The following is an 18,290-nucleotide window of genomic DNA, read 5'->3' on the forward strand; positions in this document are numbered from 1 at the left end:
TTTCAGCGAGAGAACCCGACCCGAACCCGAAGTAATGATTGGCATTTTAGGTCCGATCCGACCCAAATTTTGGACCAACTGTTAAGTAGACCATTGTGTTGTTTTGATCAGAACATTTTAATGAATTTTACATTTTAATGCCCTGTGACTGACTGGTGACCAGTCTAGGGTGTAGTCTGCCTTTCGCCTGAAGACAGCTGGGTTAGTCTCCAACAACCCCGCCACCCTTTCGAGGATGGGCGGAATGGAAGAGGAAATGAAAAAGAATTTAATGAAGACTCCTCTGAGCAAGATATGCTCGTTTGCAGAGTTCAGAAGCTTAAATGTAAGATATTTACCATCCAAATGGCGCCCATAATCCCATGTTAATTAGCCCAAGATCATTCCATGGAGGGACCTCTCTTTTACCTTTCCTTCTCATCCACTTGCCTCATGTTATGGTGAGCCTGCCTCTGGTTTGAACTTCCGGAATTAGATTCTTCGGGACTTACTTTCTTCCTCCTCTTAACCACTTTCAATTTCATATTCTGACTTTTTGCAGTATAAAGTCAACTAGCCTTGACTACTGCTTTTCATTTTATCATATGCCCTCTGCCGGAATCCAAGCCTCTCACTACGTTGTTGGTTTCAACTATGCAGTGGCAAACTGTTAGAAGTATAAACATCCAAACACATTTTTATCATGCAATTTCATTCATTCATCTTCCGTACTGCCCATCCTCGTGAGAATGTGGGGGTTGCTGGATTAAAGATGGATCCACAACAATTAGGAACGAAGGAGTCGATAGTCACAAAAACTAGATTTTTTGGCGTCCGATCGTTCAAATATCAGCCTTGATAACTGCGCAATGTGTATCTCATGCTATTATTGCACGCACCCACAGACTTGGTGAAAAGTGGACCGCTACAGATACACTTCCTGGATGTACTGAATTCTTTTTTGAATTTGTCTAAGTGTAGGCAACACCCATTCGGAACACAGAATTTTTTTTTTGAAGGTTTCGCTGCATGATTGTACTTTTTGTGATTATGAAAAAAAACAAAATTCAGCTTAGATTTTTTAATTGTTATTTCTTATTCAAAAGTGACAACTATTGCAGTAATATGAACCGTCGAAAGAATCGAGATATTTCGACATTAGAAGCACAATGGCAACCACAACACCTTAAACTTCTGGTAAGACAATTGTAATTTCTGTCATTAAAAAAGCACCAGGTTCTCGTCAAGATAGACTTATTTCTTTTTTTAATTTGAACAATTTGATATTAGCGGCCTGGCAGCTGAGTGGTTAGCGCCTCAGCCTCACAGTTCTAGGGTCCTGGGTTCAAATCCAGCTTGGGCCACCTGTGTGGAGTTAGGCTCCAGCACCCCCTGCAACCCTAACGAGGATAGAGCGGTTCAGATAATGAATGAGTGAATAATTTGATATTTTGGATGTATAAGGGTCATTTTCACATAATTCAGCAAATAACGGTAAAGATATGGCCCTGGACTTTCCCTTTATGTGTTACAAAGTTATAAAAATTAATTACTACTGCTTTGTTTGCCACATATTATACTACATTTGGCACCAATTTTAAGAGAAATCTATTTGAGACACAAATACATTGAGAGCCAGTTTATGTTGAATTTGTCCACTCCGTTAGATGTCCAGAATCTAGTGTCACAGTTTATAGGAATGAAAAGTCGGGTTATGATTTATTTGTTTGTCTCTATTTAGAATGTGTTGTTTAGATTTGTTTCAATAGTATTTTCACTCAAGTTGTCTTTGAGAAAAATGCAAAAGAATTGCAACTGCAAACAGTTTTACTGATGTACCTTTCATATCAGTTAGTGTGTCTTTACCGTTATCACATGAGAAATACACCAAAAAATTCACAGTAAATACACCAGGTGGCTGGTGTGGGAGAAGTACCAGGATGTTGTCAGCCATATTGTCAACGCCAGCTAAGCAGAAGCCATGAGAATGAAACTAAAACCAAGGTAAGGACCATACCTGTGAAATGTCGTAACAATTCCATGTCTTTACCGATGTCCTAAAAACTTGGTGAACATAATTACTTTGCTTTTTAATGAACTGGGCATGGTGTATGCATGCAGAACACTATCATTTACTGAGTGCCAAGAAATACCATCTACCAATGTCAAAGGCTGAGGTGGAATGTTGTGTCTTTACCGTTAATAAATTTTGTCTTTACCGTTATTAAAAGGTGTATACAATAGATATGTAGAGATGAAATACATATTTTTAAATATACAACAGATATGTAGAGATGACGCTAACATGTTATGCTATGTTTATGTGTATACTAATTCCTGCTTTGATTTGTAAAATTTCCAGAACATGAATCCATTTAAGAAAAAAGGCGGTAAGCCACCTGCGAAAAAATCTAATGCTGCAGCGATGCGCAAATGCAGGGAGAAGATTAAAAATGACCCTGGAGCCTATCACAAATATTTAGAGAAAGAAAGGGAACGATATCAGAAAAGAAAGGCACAAGGAAAGATTCCAAATATTCACCCATATTTTTTAAATTTTAATTAATTATGTTTTCATTAAAGTTCCAGCTAAGATATTTCCAGGCAGTGCTAGTGTTGCTAATTAGAGATAATCAGAATGCTTGAATTGCATTTTGTAAATTATTCATTTTCTGAAAGTGTCTTTACCGTTATTTGCTGAATTATGTGAAAATGACCCATAAAGACAGGCAGATTACGTTATTCATGATATTGACCCAAATAATGTGCAATCCAGCAGATGATCCTTTTGATTCATATAGTTTCTCAGAAATAGCACACGCGATGATTTTTCTTAAGATTTTCCCGTCAAAGTAATACATTTGTACTCCCTATTAAAACCATGAATATGGAGGTGACAACTGTGAATCAGGGGGCGCCTTATACGCGAGAAATTGTAAAATTCTAGATTAAGATTTTAAGGCAATTTTAAGGGTGCGGCTCATACGTTTGGGCGTCTTGTATGCGAGAAAATACGGTCATCAATGTTAGGGAATCAAATATTGTGTCGTGCTGTTTTAATTGTGGGCTTTGAAATTTCCGAGTTGACCTTGAGACTTGTTTTTATAGGCTGAGCAGCCATGTGCAGGCAGCACATCTCAAAGATTCCTCTTATTCACCCTTTCTCTTTGCAACCTGTCAGCATTCATCAATAATGGAGATGAGACAAGTACAAAATGTTAGTCCTCTTTTTTTTGGTGTGTGTGTTTCCATTTGGGAGTTCCACGTGGAGCTAAAGAAAGATTTTATTTCATGCGGTCAACTTCACACACAGTTCTGCATATATCGCAGAAATGCCAATTGTCAGAACTGATAAGACAGGACAAAAGTGTGATATTACAAGATGTTATAATTAGAAGCTTTAAAGAAGTCTTAAAATCCATGCGTCATGGAATTATTAACGAAGTCTTTACTGTCGGCCTTCTGAAATGTTGAGGTCCATTACAACCAAGCAAAGATGCATTGAATTGATGTGATTTGGTGGAAACTGCATGTTAAATCCATCAATTTAATAATACATTTTCATTAAGACTATAAAGGCAGGGGGCCCTGTGAACAAGTGATTAGCACGTCGGCCTCGCAGTTCTGGGGTCGAGGGTTCGATCGCAGGTGGTCCTCACTGTGTGGAGTTTGCATGTTCTCCCCGAGGTTGCGTGGGTTTTCTCCACATACCCAGGTTTCCTACCCAATCCCAAAGGGTAGGTTGGTTAAACACTCTAAATTGCCCCTAGTTATGAGTGTGAGTGTGAATGGCTGTCTGTCTCCTTGTGCCCTGCCATTGGCTGCCCACCGATTCAGGGTGTGCCCCGCCTCTGGCCCGAATCAGCTGGGATAGGCTCCAGCACCCCCCCGTGGCCCTTGTGAGGATAAAGCGGTTCAGAAAATGAATGAAGGAATGAATTAATAAATACAGCCATGCTGATTGGGTTCTGGTAAACCCCAATCTTGTTAATCTTTGTAATTGCGTAGCCAGACAGGGAGGATTTGTCACTGATTCCCTGCGGAACTCCCCTACAATCGTAATGTGACGTCCTGCAAGTTCAATTGCTTTTTTCCACACGCTTCCTCCAGACAAGCCAGCGGTTCTCATTTGTGTGAAATAATTTGACAGAGACATAGATCGAGTCAAGTGAATGAAAGAGGCAGCACTTGATGGATTGGGACATAGAACTGGAGACAAATAACCAATGCCCCAAACTAATATTGTTTACCACTGGATTGATGTTTGAGAGAAACATCTCAATCTATCAACGCGGCTGGATTTCTTCAGGCAGAAATTCTAATCATGGGAGCATTCAATACATGAATAAAATCTCCACAGTCCACAAAACTACACTGTGACGCCGCCTGACGGTGTAGGTCAGGGCTGGCCAAAAAATAATAATAATCTCATCTCATCTCATTTTCTGAACCGATTTATCCTCACTAGGGTCGTGGGGGGCGCTGGAGCCAATCCCAGCTGACTCCAGGCCGGAGGCATGGGACACCCTGAATTGGAGTCCAGCTGATCGCAGGGCACAAGGAGACGGACAACCATGCACACTCACACCCATACCTAGGGGCAATTTCGAGTGTCCTATCAGCCTACCATGCATGTTTTTGGAATGTGGGAGGAAACCGGAGTACCTGGAGGAAACCCACACAGGCCCACACAGATGGATGTGATCTGGATTTGAACCCAGGACGCCAGAGCTGTGAGGCTGATGCGCTATCCACCCATGCCACCATTTATATATACACATACGTATATATATATTTATATATATATAAATATACATATATATACATAGATATATATACATATATACATATATATACACACATATATATACATATATATACACATATATACATATATATATACACATATACACATACATATATATACACATATACACATATATACATATACTATATGTATATATATACATATATATATATACATATACTATATGTATATATATATACATATATATACACATATATATATATATATATATATATATATATATATATATATATATATATATATATATATATATATATATATATATATATATATATATATATATATATATATATATATATAAATGAAATCATTTATATATGGATGAATAACGCTTCTTCATTTAATTCGCACGAGTAATTTTAAGTTGTTAAATGTGGCAAGTGTACCATCTGAAGAGCTCGCTAAATAGTGCATTTATAAAATGAAGAATCTGGAAAATATAGCAAATATGCAATCAGATGACAAGGATTCACTCTGGTTTATATAATAAACGACACCATACATTGAGGACTTGCCGCTCTATAAAAAAGGCTGAGATTGATTACAGTTTAAAAGACACCTCTTTTTTAGCACTATTTGTTTTCAAGAGTTTTTTGTAGTCTCCAGCAACCACGTGACCCTTGCGAGGATAAGCGGTACGGAAAATCGATGAAGGAATTATAGCTTTAAAAAAAGAAAGAAAAGAAAAGCCCAACTCTAGTACTGTACGATGAAGACCAAGCAATTCTCCCCTCTAGTGGTGATTTTGGGGATCACTTCCAAATCCCATTCCTCAAATCGAGTAAATCCATTAAAAACTAGTATTTACCATTTAAATTGCGGCATTGTTAAACAGTTTTAGAAGACTGATTTTTTTAAATTGAATAGAAGCTGGACATATTTCTTGAGAAAGCATTGATTTTCTAAAACCACAAAACAACTTTACTTCCAATGTTTATTCAAAATGAAAACAAGGGGAACAAAAAATCACAGCTGTAAACTTATAATGGCAAAACTGTTTTGAACGTGTGCCAACAGTGCCCCCCCCTAATATAACCATCCTACTCAGTCCAGACTGGGAGAAGTAAGCACACAATTCACACAGGATAGCAACATTTACCCTTAGTGACTCAATTAAATAAATCAATTTGAAACTACATACAGCACTAATGAAAAATGATCTTATTAATTTTTAATAAAATTCTTCCCCCAGATCTATGCAATATTTCAAAAGAAAACAAAAGCATGGTAAAGGCCAGCAGTATGTATGAATGTACATTGCACAAGCAGCATGTAGAATAGTTTCAACAAACTAAGCAAATAAAGAGGGTTTGAAAAAAGGTAGCCCCAAGCCATTAAATGAAAACATATTATTGTCATGTATCTAAGAGGCTTGTGTAGAAAGTAAATGTACTACTTCGAGGAAGCCTCCTTTATGACAAAGCAAATCATGTTAATTTCATGTTTTCCTGGGAAAAAAACCTGCTCAGCCTGGTTTAAAAAAAAGTGCAATACAAACTTATATAGAAATGTGAAGCTGCTTACTCTTGATGAGTCTTTTTTTTTTGCTTTTACCCATTAATCGTAAGCCACAAATACATCCAAAGCTGATATGAGACGGGAGGTGGCTCAACGCCATGGACTCCAAAACCACAAGTCTTTCTCCTGCGCTCCACTGGCTAGACTCAAGTCTAGCAAGTTGGCGCAGGCTAAAAAGAAGTATTCCCAGTGCACTCGTCCTGAAAAGGGTAGCTGAGCGCTGGAGGGAAGCCTTGATTCCGGGGCTGCTCGTCCAGTAACAATAAATCCTCCACATCTCTTCCTTTGTAACGTCGTCTCGCGATCTTCACTGTCACTTTCCGACCTTGAAAAACTTTCAAGGCCTCCTTGGAAGCCATGGCTCGGGCGGCGGCTTCGTCCCGGCCATAGCCGGTGCCCAAGTAGACAGTCTGGCAACGGATTTCGCACACGTGACCTTCCTTCTGTGTGCGACCAGCCGGAAGGCCGGCGATGTCCTTGAGCGGCACGAAGACGCACGACAGAGTTTGTTTGCAGGACTCCACACAGCTGCAAAGGATTTCGAAATGGTCCAAGTTGGGCCCGAAGCCCCCTGCCGAGACCAGCTTCCAAGCCACGGCCTTGTAGAGGCGGTTGAAGAAAGGCTGGTGCTCCGCTGGAGCCTGCAGAGGTGGCCCACACTTCTGACTCATAGGTCGGGCTGAGGTTCGCCCAGCCGGTCGACCGTCGGGCTCATTAGGAGCCAATCTCGCTCTTTTTGCGCAGCTGTCATCGGTAGCTCCTTTGTGACAAAAGCAGCGAAAAAAGAAAAAAAAACATTTAATGAGGCAAGCTGTGGGCGTGTAAACAACCCAAGATAAAAAGTTCCATGTGTCCCTTTTCAGAAATCAGCTGCAAATGATGATACCTTTTCACCAACTTATTTTTTAAACCTACCAGTAAATCAAAGTACCGTATTTACTCGCATATAAGCCGCCCGCGCGTATAAGCCACGCCCTTAAAATTGTCTTAAAATCGTTGAATTTTACAATTTCTTGCATATAAGCCACCCTGATTTTCACCTACATATTAATGGTTTTAATAGGGAGTACAAATGTGTTACTTTGAAGCGAAAATCTTAAGAAAAATCATCGCACGTGTTACTGTATGAATCAAAAGCACATTATTAGGGTAAATATCATAAGGAATGAATTCATCCAGTATTGTTTTTTTTCTTACTGCAAAACAGAAAATAACCAACAAATAGTAAATGTTACTTTGCCGACATCTACTGGTGAAAGAGTATAGCAAGTCTAGTGTGCATTAAAGCCATTCACGAACGGTACTTCTGCGGTGCTGGCTGGTGGACGGTGGCTGTGTTGTGTTCTTCGAATTCCAAAATAAATGATTAAAGACTTTACAAAGCTGCTGACTTCTTTGGAGACATTACTTTATGGTTAATCCGCTGCCACTTACAATTTGATTCCGTTGGAAAATAAGTGTATTTGTATTACTTATTCATTTTAATGGCTTAATAACTAGACCTGGGCAATTAATTCCACAAAGGGCTGCAGTGGGTGCAGGTTTTTGTTCCCACCCATAAGAGGAAACCTTTCCACCAATTTCATATCTTAGAAGTGCAACCAGTGGATTGCAGTCAGGTGCTTCTTGTATCAGCAGAAATCTAATTATAGTTCAATTGTCTGAGATGGATCGGTTGGAACAAAAACCTGCACCTACAGCGGCCCTCGAGGACCGGATTGTCCAGGTCTGATGTAGCCTATTAATATATTTGGAAATCAAGACTGCCATACCTGATGAGGTGCTGCACTTTTCTGTCCGCATCGTTTTATGAAGTGGAGGGTCTAGCACAAATATTCCTTCGCCCATCTCCTTAATCTTATCCATGACTGCCTGAGGATAGCTTAGAAAAGGGTGGGGAAAATATTTAGAGTGCTATTTCTAGTCCCGATTCTCCTTGTGCTTTGCTTTACTACCTGCAACCAAGGAAAACATGGTTAGCCCAGACCATGGAGAGGGACAGCAGTCTGTCCAAACTGTTGTTGGAGACTCCAGGTTTCACTGTTGGGTATGCGTCCATGTTTCTCAGAATGAACTCTCTGCGAGCCACCCACTGTTTGTTGTTCTCACAGTAGCCTCTCAAAGTGTCGACCCACTGGGCCACCTCCCGGTTCTGGGCCAGGTACTCCGAAACTAAGTCCTCCTCTGTCCTCGCCCCGGCCATGCCTGCAATGTAAATAATGCTCAATGATGGAAGATGATAAGACTTCTTTTCTAATTGCCAGTTGGATAACAATAGACCTTCTAGTCATCACTACGACGGTTCTGCGACTAATTTCCCTTTCGAAGTCTCACGACGTAAAAGTATTTGACCGGACTTGACTCATTTACACTGATAACGTTACACGATGTGGACGAGCTGAGTGTAATAAACTGCGCCAATACATACCAATATTTAGTGGTACCGAGACATATAGTTCTTTTTTCAACTTGTTATATACATACCCAGCTTTCTCTGTTACGAGAGGTTGCTAGTAGCTACTGCATGACCGAATGATGACGTTTACGACAAAGAACTACAATTCCCGACGAGGGCGGTACGTATACGCAACAGGTTAAGAAAAGAGATTTTTTTCAATATTGCCGCAATACAATTAAGTAATTGTACACAAATTTAAATATATCGTTATAATGAACCCGATAAATTGCTTTCAAGTCGACAGAAATAATTAAATTAAACATTGAGGGTAGTTGCAACCACGCCCTATCAATATTTAGGATATGACATCACAAACCTGCGACGGATCCTGGCGGGAGTTTGTTTTGATGGCTTTCAATCACGATCGCAGTAGATGTTTGTATTTATATTTCATTAGCTTGAAGTAAAATGATTCACGAATTGTTGCTGGCATTGAGTGGATACCCTGGGACCATTTTCACATGCAATAAACGCACGGGTTTGCAGGTAAAAAGAAACACTCCCCGTTTCTCGAAGAAATAAATGGGACAAAATTGCACATTTAACAGTATTGTTTCAGTTCAGGCGTTTGTGTTTCTTTAATATCTCACAGTGGTGGTGCCTTTTTGGCTTTCTGTCCAATACTTTCAAAGCCTGCTTATAAATGGTTTCAATTGGTTTTAGTGTTGTTTTGCAGGCTGCCAACTTGTTAGGCAGTAAGTCATGTGTGGTATGATCATTGTCAAAATATAATTTTGCTGACTCCGGTGTTATTGTTTGTAATGAACCTAAAATTGGACAAATAGAATTTTATTTAGCGCTTTTTTTAATCTGTCGTTTGAAGGCTAGTTGAGAGTCAAGAGTGATTCCTAGGTATATTTAAATTATTGGACTACATTGATTGTTTTTCCTTGGACAAAATGTTTGGGGTCGCTGTTCTTTTTGAGTACATACAGACAGTCTTAGCTATGTTTAAATGTAGTTGAGATTTTTCAAGCCAGTTATTGACGCTCGTCATTGCATCTGTGAGTTCCTGTGCAGCATGTTTTTTGTCTTTCGCATGGACAAATAGAACGGCATCATCGGCATACATTTGGCAGGTGACACTTGAAGGACAGCATCTTGGCAGATTATTTATGTAGAGACTGAAGAGCAGAGCCTAGCACTGACCCTTGCGGTACCCCAAGACTGTTATTCTGCAAAGTAGATTTTTCCCGAATCTTTTGATGCTATCGATGTTTTTGTTTTGTCCACAGGTGTCCAAACATTTTTCCTCCGAGTGCCACTTTCAATAAAAATAAAGGACGGGCCAGGATAAAATATTTCCACTTCAATTTGTTAAACAGACTCGGAATCGAGTAATACTTTTAAAGACTCATTTATTGCCAAAGTAATTGGCTGCCATTAACGACGTTTGACTTTGAACGTCTTTCGCCATCAGTGGCACTGAAACATAAATATTCAATGCCAGCAAATCCTTGTTGAAATTCAGTGTGTCCCCCGCCTCTGGCCCGGAGTCAGCTGGGATAGGCTCCAGCAGCCCCCGTGACCCTAGCGGTTCAGAAAATGAGACGAGAATAACGGATAAGGAAATGCATTTACTTTTTGGGGGGTTTCATAACTTGGATCGTTTTCGTAACCCGAGGCACTCATTTCCATGGAAAAATCTTTCGTAACCTGAAAATCTCGTACCTAGAGCCATTCATAAGTAGATGTATGACTGTATTTATTGTGAGTGCAAATGGTTGTCTGTCTCTCTGTGTGCCCTAACTCTGACCCCTAACCCCAAAACGCAACGACTCCAACAATGTTCTGATGGCGCTGTTGTGTCTTGATACTAATTTTGCTGCTTACAGTAACAAGCATGCTAACTACAGAACATGTACATTGATTGCGGCAATTGAACTACAATAATTATCTTTGTTCCATTATGATTATGCATTTTGAATGTTTAAAAAAAAAAAAATCTTGTACTTGCAGATTTCCCAGGATCTCCCCTTCCTTCACCCTAGTGAGATCGGTGTCCTCAGTAGGCTCTGTAAACTGGGCTCGGATTACATTCGCTTTACGGAGTTCATAGAGCAACACACTGGTCATGTGCATCAACAAGTGAGTTCTAATTGAATATGCCTGTGTGTAAATTTGTTTTGCAATTAAAAGAAACATTGTGGGTTTTTTTTTACATTGCTTTCTTTGAAGGAACATCACACAAATCAGTCCAGCCAGACGGGACTCCATGGTATATACCTGCGTGCATTCTGCACAGGGCTGGACTCAGTGCTGCAACCATACAGACAGGCCCTGCTTGACCTTGAGCAGGAGGTAAAATAAAACTGCAAGAACATTTTAATGGTGAATAAAGAGCACAGAAATTGAGCTTGTTTGTGTATTTCAGTTCCTCGGTGATCCCCACCTGACGATATCCCATGTGAATTATAAGCTTGATCAGGTAGGCGTGTCAATATCTTTAAGCAACATGAGGAAACATTGATGAATGTTACCTATACTATATTTGATATTCTTTTTCACCCAAAGTTCCAGTTGCTTTTCCCCTCGATGATGGTGGTGGTTGAGACTATTAAATCGCAGAAGGTAAACGTTCAATTAGACAAAACCAGTTACGTCATGGTAGTTAAAGATCACTTGCAGACTGGAGTCATTTATTAATGAAGGTAGAGTAGGAAAAACCATTGGATTACATAAGCAGGGAACCATCTGGTCAATGTCTTCAGATCCACGGCTGTCAGATCCTGGAATCGGTGTACAAGCACAGCTGTGGGGGGCTTCCTCCTGTACGCTTGGCTTTGGAAAAGTAAGCCATAGTATTTGTACAATAAATAAACTTAACATTGTTGGGTACACCCATTTGAGCGAAATGCCCCACGATGCACAAATTGTTACAGATGCATGAGACTTTGGGTGAATTCTCAGCATCAACTTACTAAAAATAAACTTTTAAAGTCAAACTATGTTCCTTAGGATTCTTGCAGTTTGCCATGGTGTGATGTACAAGCAACTTGCTGCCTGGATGCTGCATGGATTACTGTTGGATCAAAGCGAGGAGTTTTTTGTGAAACAGGGTCCAAGTGCAGGAGGAGCTTCTACATGCCAGGAGGAGGATGATGAGGATCTCGGTCTGGGAGGCCTAAGTGGCAAACAGCTGCGAGAACTTCAGGACCTGGTGAGAAAATAAGCTCGCATCCATTTCTGGGCTTTGGAAAAGATTATTTATTCTGTCTTGTGTTTGCTTTGCTAGAGGCTGATAGAAGAGGAGAATATGCTGGCTCCGTCTCTCCAGCAGTTCTCTTTGCGAGCAGAGATGTTGCCCTCTTACATTCCGATCCGAGTGGCAGAGAAGATCCTTTTTGTGGGAGAATCTGTCCAGATGTTCGAAAACCACAACCACAGCCCCTCTAAAACTGGTACTGCACAAACAAAACAAAACATGAAACCAAATTTAACGCAGTGAGAATCAAAAGAGAACAGAGATAACAGGTTCAAACTGAAAAAATACATAACTAAAGGGAAACATATATAGATAATAAATTCCATCAAGGTAAAACAAGCGCCTCATAGTTTAATATTATAATGCTATTATTAATAATATCAGATACTATTATAATAGTATACTACAGTCATACCTCTACTTACGAAAATAATTGGTTTCAAGACTTTTTTCGTAACTTGAAAATTTCGTAAGTAGAGGTGTACTTGATATGTAAATAGTGTAATTGGTTCCACGTTCCTCGCACAACTACCAACTAGACCAGGGGTCGGGAACCTTTTTGACGAAGAGAGCCACAAACAATTCATATTTTCCAATGTCATTCCTTGTGAGCCATACTATGGATCTAAAAGTCAAAATACATACATGTAAACAAGTGCCTTTTCATTTTTTTGGGGTAATTTCACCACTTTTAAAGTGGAAAAAAACTAAATATTTTTTAAAAGATTCTCATGCTGTTGCTAATCAATGAGAGGATGCATTCCCGAAGAGTCTACTGCAAAAAAAAAAGAAGATTAAAGCAAAAAAAGAAGATTAAAGCAGTTCTAAAATATAATATCTCAGTTCTGTCAACAGCGATTTCCATATTTTAGCTCACAGGTTGGCAAAGAGCCAGATGCACCCATCAAAAGAGCCACATGTGGCTCCCGAGCCATAGGTTCCCTACCCCTGAACTAGACCCTTTAAAATTGATCAAACTGTCCAAATTCTGTATGAAAGATGTGAGGAAACACACAAAAATGAGAGAAAATTATAAGGAAGTGATTTATTAATGTCTTCAAATAAATAAATATATGAAAATGTGCCCTGAGCCGAATAAAAGAAAGATTGTACCGTACTTTATCGTGATTATATTTGTATCCAAGGCGATAGTACACTTATTTACTCTCAAAGGTGAGCGAGATTGCAGGGTCAATGTTCCGTTTGTTTGCCATATCGAGAACCCCTTCTGGACGATTGTCGTCATTCTCAATTGGCCTGTGAGGACCCATTGCAGGGGTTTATCCAATCACATAATAAAGAGAGATCATAAAGAACATCGCGTTTAATCTTATCTCATTTTCTGAACCGCTTCATCCTCATCAGGGTTCGTGGGGGGTGCTGGAGCCTATCCCAGCTGACTCCGGGCCAGAGGCGGGGAACACTCTGAATCGGTGGCCAGCCGATTGCAGGCCACAAGAAGACGGACAACCATGCACACTCACACCCATACCTAGGGGCAAATTAGAGTGTCCAATCAGCCTACTATGCATGTTTTTGGAATGTGGGAGGAAACCGGAGTACCCGGTGGAAACCCACGCAGGCCCAGGGAGAACATGCAAACTCCACACAGGTGGACGTGACCTGGATTTGAACCCAGGACCCCAGAGCTGTGAGGCTGACGCGCTAACCAGCCAAGGCACCGGGCAGCCCTGCTTATAATTTATGAAGGTTATATTTCCTTCTTTTGCATAATTTTCTGATGTTGTGGGGACCATTTCTCATCTAAATATTAGCTTCCTGAGATTATACATATACTTATTATCAATATTTTTTTCTTGAAAAGTAAAAAAAAAAATCAACAAATTAGTAAATTAAAAAAATACTAAAGTCTGTTTTATTTACAATTTGTATAACATTCCGACTTTTTGGGAATCCAGCTTTTATTTTTTTTGTGATTCATTTTTATTTTGATTAAAACTCAGTGTTATTGTTTTCTGTTTCAGGATCCATATTGAAACATCAGGAGGACACATTTGCTGCTGATTTGCACAGACTTAAGCAGCAGGCTCTTTTCAGCCTGGTCGATTTCGAAGATTTAATCGATCGTATCAGAAGCACAGTGGCAGAGGTAAATTAGTTTTTTATTGTCATATAGTGCACCACTCGCAAAAAGTAAAGGATATTCAGCATTTGGCTAATTTTTCTCCCTTAAATTTGCTCTAAACGGAACCACATCCTTTCAGCATCTTTGGACACTGATGGTGGAGGAGTCCGAGCTCCTTGAGCAGCTCAAGGTATGATTCTCTTCTCTTTTCTCACCAAACTGTGTTCACATATTAATTGAGAATGTAAGACACAATGAATACAGAATTATTATATTAAAAGTAATTGGGAAATGTCCATTACTTTTCATGTTCAGCTTGAACCTTACTCTCTTCTACTTCCAGATCATCAAGGATTTCTATTTGCTTGGTCGTGGCGAGCTCTACCAGGTTTTTATCGACCTCGCACACCACATGTTGAAGACCCCACCAACGGCTGTAACAGAGCATGGTAAAGCCCATTACGCTATTAGTGTCCCCTGCCTCGTGCCCTAAAGTCAGCTGGGATAGTTCTTCCCCTTGTGACGATAAAGCGGTTCAGAAAATGAGTAAACGAACTCCCCATTTGCACGCATTTCTGTGCTTTAATTCTAACCAGATATGTCAGATTTATATTTTGGGCAAGCTGCTGTGAGTCTAATGTCTAATGTTTTCTGTACCTCAGATGTAAATGTGGCCTTCCAACAAGCAGCTCATAAGGTGTTGCTGGATGATGATAATCTGCTTCCTTTGCTACACCTCACTGTTGACTACCAAGGCAAAGACAGTAAAGGTTAGCTGTTGTGAAAACAACTTGCATTTATAGAATCGTAGTAGGAATAGAGTACAGTTGTACCGCTACTTATGAATGCTTGCACATACAACATTTTCAGGTTACCCAAACCCTTTGATATGCAAATTACTGTTCCAATATACCGTATTTATTCGAGTATAACGTGCAAAATCTTGTATAAAAAAAGTGAAGTAAAGTTCGGGTGCGTGTTATACACGAATCCCGGTGAAACACTGCCCTCTCCCGGTGAAAAAGTCCTCTCCCGCAGCCATTACAGTGGTACCTCGACATACGAGCACCACGACATATGAGCATTTCGAGATACGAGTAAAATTTCGAGCAAATAATTATCTCTAGATACGAGACAAATTTCGAGATACGAGAAAGCCAGGTGGCCAAGACATGAAAGGCTGTTTATGATTTTAGCGCACTGTCTTTTTTGCCACATCTCTTTTGTGTATAACAGATATCTACGAGCACTGGGCGGAGCGTTGCATTTTTTTCAGTGTTTTTTTTTCGGTCACTCAGCGCGAATGGCGTAGCGATCGCTAGTACGGGGAGTATATATTACTTCTCGTTGGCAAGTGGTCGTGCGTTATCCTATTGTGAGGACATTTGTGTGCATCATTTTCGGAATATTTTGAAGGGAATACAAAAGCAAACAGCCCATCGATAGTGAAAGTCAGGGTGCAGGCGGGGCAAACAGCCAACCCGGCCGGGAGAAGAAAGGTATAAACATGTAAAACTAAATTAGAATTAAGTTTAGTGTAAGGTTAGATTAAACCTATTTTTGAGTGTGTCTGCATCGTAATCCAAGATCATTTAAATTTGTTTATGTCATATTACGATTCACCGGTGCTGTGTGCTTCCCACCTTTCATATAAAATTGGGACACTTTGATCATTTTATTTTTGAGGGCCGTGAAACGAATGAGAGATTTTATGTATAGATTAGATTACATAACTTTATTCATCCCGTATTCGAGAAATGTCATTGTCACAGTAGCAAGAGGATGAGAATACAGACAGAAAAAAAGAAGTCGAGTCTTGAAAGTAAAGTTGTAAAACAGTAAAGTATGGATAAAATACTGTTCTCTTTAGGAAAAATCCATGTTACGAAACAAGTTCTGGACCCAATTTCATAAGTAGAGGTACCACTGTACTTAGACAGCAATTAAATTGTTCCATTTGACTCACTGGCTGCCTTTGAAAATAATAATGTTCAGGTTTATTTATATTTATTGCAGTCAATGGCAGCCAACAAGTTAAAAGTTATCCAATGTCCAGTCTCCCTCTTATACATTTTTTAAATTTATTTCTAGAAATGGTGGTCCCCAGAGACGGAACCAGCCCTCCACAAGATATCTCCCCTCGTGAGGTGCCCCCCACTGGCTGGGCAGCTCTTGGCCTCATCTACAAGGTTCAATGGCCACTGCACATTCTCTTCACTCCTGCTGTTTTGGAGAAGTTAGTACCAGCTGGAACATTGACTCTTTCCCAGGTTGTGATCATAAGTTTTTGATTGCTCAAAATCACGTGTTCCCGTTTCTTCCTTTAGATACAACGTCGTGTTCAGGTACCTGCTGAGTGTGCGGCGGGTGCAGTCACAGCTCCAGCACTGCTGGGCTTTGCAAATGCAGAGAAAGCATCTCAAATCCAGCCAGACGGACGCAATCAAGTGGAGGCTACGTAACCATATGGCTTTTCTGATTGATAATTTGCAGTACTACTTGCAGGTAAAAGCCACATGAACGACTGATATCACACAGACTAAAAGGAGCTTCTTTTTCTAAATGTCTCCAGGTGGATGTGTTAGAGTCCCAATTCTCTCAGCTGCTTCAGCAGATCAACTCGACCAGAGATTTTGAAAGCATCCGACTTGCCCATGACCATTTCCTCAGCAACCTGCTCGCCCAGTCCTTCATCCTCCTGAAGCCAGTATGAATTTAAAATGCTGATTTTTGCAGATTGCCATGACATCAGATTCTCTGGAGTTTTAGCTTCTCACTCTTTTTTGGTTTCAGTATCCTTATCCCTATAATTGTTGCAGCCTTAGTGAATGTCATAGAAAACATTTCTAATTTGCTCTAATCACCTGTATACATGGCCTCAGGAAAACCTTTTTCTTTTGACCAGAAAAGAACTATTTGGAAAGCTCAGATGTTTTTGTGCAAAGAGCCAATTGGTGCTATTTTTTATTTTAATCTTTAATTATGCTTCCATTCAAAGGTCTTCCATTGCCTGAATGAGATCCTGGAGCTCTGTCATAACTTCTGCTCTTTGGTTAGTCAAAGTGTCGCATCCCTGGATGAGAGGGGATCCGCTCAGCTAGATATTTTAGTCAAGGTGCGCTGTTTATTTATTTGGCTGCTCCTTAATGTTAAAGGCAGTGTGCCTCATTGGTTGTTGACCTTTCGCAGGGTTTCAGACGTCAATCGTCACTTCTGTTCAAAATCCTTTCAAGCGTTAGGAATCATCAAATCAACTCAGATCTCGCTCAGCTTCTTCTGCGACTGGACTATAACAAGTACTACACCCAAGCTGGAGGAACTCTGGGCAGGTGAGTTCCACTTGTTTATTTGAAACACCATTCCAACAATAAGACTTCCAGACAAAAATGTGGCCATGCATTCTTTTCAAGTATAATTTACAAAATGCACGTTATCTGCCTTTCATAGTGAAAAAGTTCTTGTAATGTTGGTTTTTTTGGTTCAAAATTTAATAAGGCTTTAAATTATTTTCTTTTAGTGTTTGAGAAGACCAGAGGATTAGATGTTAGCCGTCCTTGGACCTCCATTGCATTTCTTTTATCATGGATGAAAACTGAAGACATTTCGTTGAGTTTCAAATGGCAAAAAGGATGTCGTCGTTGTCCTTTCACTGAAAGCTGACGATCTAGTTTGTGTCCACCTATTAACATGCTAATTGTATCAAGAGCAACTACCACTTTAGCGGTTGCTCCAGCTCAAAAATATTTGCTGCATGTAAAATGTTTGTGTCAAAAACTACACAATCCTTTAAAGTGAAACAAGAATCACAATTTATTCTTCCATAAAAACACAAAATAAAACAATCCTTTAAAGTGAACAAGAATCACAATGCTTCCATTAAAAACGCAATGAAGTTATGTACAGTAAACACATGCAAGAGAACAAATTCTAAATCACAAAGGTAGTTTGAACGTCCAGACCTATGATGATGATGATGATGGGGACAATAAAGTCAAGGAAGAATAGTTATGGCGATAGCGAGGCTTGCATTGGAAACCGAGGCGCTCCCCACAGATGACACTCTGGATGAGCCACTCAGGAGACACCAGTGGGAGTTCAAGTGATGTCACATTTTTCTCAACAAGAGGTGGGCAGGAAGAGTCAGAGACGACAACATCAAACTTGCCTGCTGGGACATCTACACGAGAAAGGAGATAACTAAATGCTTGACACGTGG

General features: G+C 39.9%; 3 protein-coding genes across 8 annotated transcripts in view; 1 reads left to right on the plus strand and 2 right to left on the minus strand.

Annotated features, from left to right (window-relative positions):
- Positions 1-5,727: 5,727 nt before the first annotated feature.
- Positions 5,728-8,928, minus strand: cdkn2aip (CDKN2A interacting protein). 2 transcript variants are annotated; one of them, XM_077588867.1, is made up of 4 exons: positions 8,810-8,928; positions 8,281-8,530; positions 8,098-8,207; positions 5,728-7,085 (listed from the first exon to the last, which is right to left on the minus strand). In XM_077588867.1, the coding sequence occupies exons 2-4, from the start codon at positions 8,526-8,528 to the stop codon at positions 6,496-6,498; spliced, it is 948 nt and encodes a 315-aa protein (XP_077444993.1). In that variant the 5' UTR covers positions 8,529-8,530; positions 8,810-8,928; the 3' UTR covers positions 5,728-6,495. The 2 variants fall into 2 exon arrangements, with proteins under 2 accessions (XP_077444993.1, XP_077445004.1); XM_077588878.1 differs by having other exon boundaries at positions 8,754-8,820.
- A 181-nt stretch (positions 8,929-9,109) lies between these two features.
- tubgcp4 (tubulin gamma complex component 4) lies at positions 9,110-17,936 on the plus strand. Its single transcript, XM_077593793.1, has 18 exons — positions 9,110-9,269; positions 10,743-10,871; positions 10,962-11,084; positions 11,158-11,211; positions 11,298-11,354; positions 11,495-11,574; positions 11,742-11,943; positions 12,019-12,184; positions 13,974-14,098; positions 14,214-14,264; positions 14,418-14,523; positions 14,737-14,844; positions 16,166-16,310; positions 16,402-16,579; positions 16,647-16,781; positions 17,073-17,189; positions 17,264-17,403; positions 17,592-17,936. The coding sequence occupies exons 1-18, from the start codon at positions 9,192-9,194 to the stop codon at positions 17,596-17,598; spliced, it is 2,001 nt and encodes a 666-aa protein (XP_077449919.1). The 5' UTR covers positions 9,110-9,191; the 3' UTR covers positions 17,599-17,936.
- The window catches only part of tp53bp1 (tumor protein p53 binding protein, 1), a 29,751-nt gene continuing 29,320 nt past the window's right edge, over positions 17,860-18,290 (minus strand). For all 5 annotated transcript variants that reach the window (XM_077593753.1, XM_077593780.1, XM_077593762.1 and 2 more), the window contains one exon: positions 17,860-18,251. In XM_077593753.1, coding sequence (XP_077449879.1) covers positions 18,034-18,251 — 218 coding nt within the window. In that variant the 3' untranslated portion in view covers positions 17,860-18,033. The remainder of the gene's footprint in view (positions 18,252-18,290) is intronic.

This window comes from Stigmatopora argus, chromosome 2, assembly GCF_051989625.1.
Source record: "Stigmatopora argus isolate UIUO_Sarg chromosome 2, RoL_Sarg_1.0, whole genome shotgun sequence".
In the NCBI taxonomy this organism is placed as follows: Eukaryota; Metazoa; Chordata; class Actinopteri; order Syngnathiformes; family Syngnathidae; genus Stigmatopora; species Stigmatopora argus.

Bases quoted from the DNA above. Each gene is read 5' to 3' on its own strand.
- cdkn2aip (XM_077588867.1), bottom strand. From the start codon at position 8,528: ATGGCCGGGGCGAGGACAGAGGAGGACTTAGTTTCGGAGTACCTGGCC. The intron at 8,208-8,280 runs GTAGTAAAGCAA...CCCTTTTCTAAG, and splicing joins CATGTTTTCCTTGGTTGCAG to CTATCCTCAGGCAGTCATGG. The intron at 7,086-8,097 runs GTATGGCAGTCT...TTTGTCACAAAG, and splicing joins AAAGTGCAGCACCTCATCAG to GAGCTACCGATGACAGCTGC.
- tubgcp4 (XM_077593793.1), top strand. From the start codon at position 9,192: ATGATTCACGAATTGTTGCTGGCATTGAGTGGATACCCTGGGACCATT. The intron at 9,270-10,742 runs GTAAAAAGAAAC...TTGTACTTGCAG, and splicing joins ATAAACGCACGGGTTTGCAG to ATTTCCCAGGATCTCCCCTT. The intron at 11,575-11,741 runs GTAAGCCATAGT...TATGTTCCTTAG, and splicing joins GTACGCTTGGCTTTGGAAAA to GATTCTTGCAGTTTGCCATG.